Source organism: Crocodylus porosus, unplaced genomic scaffold (assembly GCF_001723895.1).
Source record: "Crocodylus porosus isolate Cpor-Errol unplaced genomic scaffold, CroPor_comp1, whole genome shotgun sequence".
Classification (NCBI taxonomy): domain Eukaryota; kingdom Metazoa; phylum Chordata; order Crocodylia; family Crocodylidae; genus Crocodylus; species Crocodylus porosus.
This window is the reverse complement of record NW_017728912.1, coordinates 6,103,367-6,108,449: the sequence shown is the minus strand read 5'-3', so window position 1 is coordinate 6,108,449 and position 5,083 is coordinate 6,103,367. Positions and strand designations below refer to the sequence as shown.

At 41.1% G+C, this 5,083-nt stretch overlaps 1 protein-coding gene across 1 annotated transcript in view; it reads left to right on the top strand.

The window, feature by feature from the left end:
- The window catches only part of LARP1B (La ribonucleoprotein domain family member 1B), a 51,216-nt gene that overhangs the window by 37,754 nt on the left and 8,379 nt on the right, over positions 1-5,083 (top strand). Inside the window, exons 13-14 of the mRNA XM_019533954.1 lie at positions 3,435-3,643; positions 4,097-4,203. Of these exons, the coding sequence (XP_019389499.1) occupies positions 3,435-3,643; positions 4,097-4,203 (316 nt within the window). The remainder of the gene's footprint in view (positions 1-3,434; positions 3,644-4,096; positions 4,204-5,083) is intronic.

The following is a 5,083-nucleotide window of genomic DNA, read 5'->3' as shown; positions in this document are numbered from 1 at the left end:
TCTTGCTGGGATCCTATGACCCCAGCTGACTTCCTGCCCTTTGGGCAGGGGGCTGGACTCGATGGTCTTCCAAGGTCCCTTCCAGTCCTAATGTCTATGAAATCTATGAAATCATTTTTTTAGTTGTATAAATTAACAGAGTCCCAAGCAGTAATTGACAGGAAAAACCTGCTTATTACTGGTTATCAGAAATTTCTAATTTGAATGAGTTGCCTTCTTCAGTGACAAGAGCTTATCCAGTTTAGAACACATTAAGAAACTGATTAACAACCAAGAAAAACATGCATGTCCTTGGACTAAATCAGGAGGAGGTATCTATCTCATATGGAGAATGTCTCTTCCTACACACAAACACAAGTTAACCGCAAAAGAAATATTTACTGTACTAATTAATCAAGGATAGACATTTCACATGGTTACACCCCAGACAACTATGAGCCTGCCTGAAATCATCCTGAATATAGCAAGATCAGCTGAAAGAGATACTTCATTATTCCTTTTCAGATGGCCTAGCCATGAACTCGCATCCTCTTGCATAATGGAACTAGAGTCAGTATTCTGTATTTTAACTTCTGTGAGTAGGCCCAAGCTTAGCATGAGTTTCAGAGTCATTACGTTACTGTGCAATTAACTGGGACCAGCTACCTGTACGAAGTATCTATCGTGCCATAAAAAGGTCCAACCAGCTATAAAGCTAGACCTCAAAACTATGTTTTAGCTTTATAGCACTATACACAGCTGAGGCTGGGAGTCCCACAGTTGAGAGGTTTCGCAGCCCCAGCAGCTGCAGTCTCTGGGTCTTGGCAGCCAGGGGACACCGCCGCAGTTTCCCAGCCACAGGAGTGCTCTGCTGGGATTTCCCAGTCCTGGGGGTGCATGGAATGCCCTCCACAGCTGGGAGATTGTAGCAGTCTCCCAGTTCTGGGGGTGCCCCATGCACCCTCTGGGCTGAAAAATCACAGCAGCACCCTGTGACTGCCAGGACCCCAAGTCCATAGCTGCTGGGGCTGGGAGTCTCGTCAGGTGGTGGAGTTCCCTGCCACAGAGGCAGATGCTGTCACATGCAAATTGAAGCTGGATAGCAACCAGCTATGAAGTTAGAACACATTTTCGAGGTCTGGCTTTATACCTGGTTAGATCTTTTTATGGCTTGATAGATGCTTTGAGCTGGTCTCAATTGTGCAATTAATCAGTTAATTGCATAGTAACTGTAACACGTAGAGGGGGCCTAAGAGAGGTCTGTAGGTACCCTAGCTGCCTCTGGACAAAATTAGACTTTGAGAAATATTGTCGCAAGTTTCTAATTGACTTCAGTACCAGACCGCTGCTTTCAAGAGCCTTGACATCACATTGAAAGTTGATTGAATAGGTTATGCAATTTTAAAATAAATCAGGCTTTTAGACTGTATTAGTACTGTCTGGGTCTGACCCTGCAGCCAGTTTCCCACCCATCTGACTGTTGAATTGTTGAGCCTATAGTCCCCTAGTTTTACCTTGAGAGCTTCATGGGACACCAAGTCAAAGGCCTTCCTAAAGTCCAAGTAAATTATGTCAACCTCATCTCCCTTATCCAGGTGGCGAGTAACCTGGTCACAGAAGGAAATGAGGTTAGTTGGATATAACCAACCCGCAACAAAACTGCTGGTTGTCGTTCGGAATTTTGCCTTCTACTAGCTTATCACATATGGACTCGTTGAGAAATTGCTCAAGGATTTTTCCTGGGATTGAAGTCAGGCTGATTGATCTATAGTTTCCTGGGTCCCCTTTCCTGCCCTTCTGGAAGATGGGTACAACACCGGCTCTCTTCCAGTCTTCTGGGACCTCTCCTGAGCACCACGATTCTCAAAGAGAGACCAGTGGTCCTGCAATGACTTTAGCTAGTTCGTTCGCACTCTCAGATGGAGTTAATCTGGTCCTGGTGATTTTATAGCTATCCAGCTTCTCTAGCTAGTCTTACCAGCTTTACATGGACTGTTGGTAGGTGGTCATCCCTACTGTAACTGTTCTGTGTCATATTTGCAGTCAACAGGCTATCAGTCTTAGCCTGGTGGAATACAGATGCGAAGTGCTCATTCAGGCATTCAGTTTCTCCTTGGTGTCGGTGATCAGATGTCCAGATGCATTGGTTCTGTGTTTCCACTGGTTTTCCTCTTGTTATCTATGTACCTATAGAAGGACTTCTTACGATCCTTGATTTTTGGTTGCTAATCTGAATTCGGTCACTGACTTTCCTTTTCTAATCTTCCCTCAACAGGTACAGTAGTGAGTTGAAGTGAGGTTGTTGCCTTGATAATCCAGGAAATAAATGAGGCAAGAATTTTGGTGGGCAATATCTTACTGGACCAACTTCATAGTTAGGATTATTGTAGATTAGCTTTTGGGTATCACAGTACGCTTCCTCAGGTCTCACCTGGGATAAACATAGATGAGCTCTCAGATATCTCAACCATGCAGTAGGTTCAATAAAATATATACAACCTTTAGGCATTTTAAACAATTTTTCTTTTATTTAGAAAAATGGTTTTCAACCTTTTTACGCTTGAGGCATCCCTCCTTAGACTTGGGACACCTTTTGAAAAATGACAGCACTTGGCTTTCACTGATTTTTTGACTATGGAAAAATAATAGAGCAATTCTTCTGTTGCAGCAGGTCAAAAACCCTTTGACACTATAGATCCTTATTTGAAATCTCTGGGTTTATCATGTGAATCATGCATGCTTAGCAGTGCTAATATTGAGTTGCACCCTAAAGAATCCCTTGACACCCTGGTTGAGAATCGCTGATTTAGAACTACCATCATGTTGCCATCTAGTGGTTGCAATTTAAACAATACTGGACCAGTTTCTCAATGATATATGTACATGCCTAAAAGTGCAGACTGGCGTCTACTGGGGCTCTTAGAAGAACTTTTACCTATTAGATACCTCTGCGAAATAAGTATTGTTCAATCTAATAAAAGGAAAAATATATGCATACATATTCTTTCAGCATGTTACATAAGCAGTAATGGTTGGGCGTGGGGAATAATTGGCAATGTTTTGGTTTGGTTAGCTGAACTATTTTGAATAAAGTGGAGGTAGTTGCGTGGACAAAAGGTTACAGTGATTAAGGTGCAAGAGATTTTCAAGGAGGTGTTAATTCAGCAAAGAGAAGTTTTGTGCTGTAAAAGTTGGGAGTTTTACACTTTTCAACCACAAAATGCACGTCTTGATGAACGGAAGTCTTATAAATGAAAGTGGATAAATTGGATTCATTTGGAGTAAGATACCAAGAACTCTAGGCTTCATAAATAAATCTCCCTCTTCTCATTTGTTAATTTAATAGTTTTTAGGAAAAATGTGCCTGAACCTTAATAGTTATTTTGCAAAACAGAAATAAATTTTAAAGATCTCCCTTGCATCTTAATAATTTTGGTATTTTTTTCTGCTTACAGATTTAACAGATGAACTGTCTTGTAAACTGTTTGTTGGAGAAGTACCTCCAACAGCAGTGGCTCGTTCACTGCCAACAGCGGTCCCAGAATCTCCAAGAGTTCATCCTGCTAGAACACCCAAAACGCCTCGGACCCCACGGCTCCAAGATCCCAACAAAACACCAAGATTCTATCCTGTGGTTAAGGAAGAAAAATCCATTGATGTAAAGGTCAAGAGAAAAACTTTGTGTATAAAGCTTTGTCCTGAGTAACCATGTCCTAATACAATGCAACAGCATCGTTAGTTAATTTAACTATTTTATTGACAAGAAATAATGGCTTAACTACTACGTATAAAACAAAATTGTCTTACGGATGTTTTCTTTTGTCCAAAAAATTGCATCCTTGAGGTGGTTAAAAATCCATAATGGAAAGTAATATATCTAAAGATAATGAATTTGTTAGTTAACACCAGGTTTTTGACTTCGGAAGCTGTTGCTGTATGATTTTCTAGGACTTTTAATATGCTATATACAATATACAGAATTTGATGAACTTTTGTTTTGATTGAAGGTAAAAGTATTCCTGAAAGTATTTTGTGAAATTTTAGTTTCAGTAAAATGAATGTATTCATACCAAGGAAATATACATAGTAGCGTTTTATTTATTTATTTATTTATTAGACTCTGAGGAAAAGGAAAACACGACATAGTACAAACCCTCCGTTAGAAAGCCATGTTGGTTGGGTAATGGATTCCAGAGACCACAGGACAAGGACCTCTTCTGTGAGGTAGTAAATCTCGTCATGGAATGATTTGCTGTGATACCTTTTCAGTTCAAAGAGTCAACAGAAAAATTATGGTGAAAAGTGTAAGAATTTGCAAATATATTTTCTACTGAAGAGACAGAAGAGTAGAAGACAGGAAAATGGGAAGAAAAGGGAAAGGGGCTATACGAGAAAAAGTGAAAATAAAAGAACGCAGAATAGCAAGGAGGAGAGAGAAAAGAGAATACAACACATTGTTAAATGATAGAAGTAAACAGGTTTACTTGTTTACTTGTCACCTTCCAGTGACAATTGATGAAATGCTCAATCAAAGAAACCAAGTTTACAATAATTCAACCTAAATGTTATGCATCCTGAATCAGAGCAATTGTATTAGCTGCAAGTTATGATGAAGATAAATAAGTATTAATGAATGTTGCATAGAATAATTTCATCTACTTTATTAAATTCAGTTATTTTTATGTAGAGGTGCACTGATATGTTGGTCTGATACCAGATCAGTACCAATAGAAAGAAAATTTGCTGTATCGGATATCGACCGGATGGGGCTGATAATTTGGCCGATAAATGCTCGTGCTGCACACAGCACTGGAAGGATGCTGCATCCACCCCAAATTTTGCTGCAGCTCAGCTCCCAGCGCTGCCCTGGAACTTCCAGATGTGTGGGTGGAGGCAGGGCTGTGGCTGGCAGTGGTGGCGCTGGGAGCAGAGTAGCAGTGAAATTTGGGGTGGATGCAGTATCCTCCCAGCACTGCTGGTGCCTGCTCTGAGCCCACCTCTCACCGAGGAGAGCCCCGCACAGCCCCAGCTGCAGCCTGCCCCATGCAGATCTGGGGAACACACGCCCTCCTGGGGTACAAGTAGAGGTGGGAGCTGCCTCTTC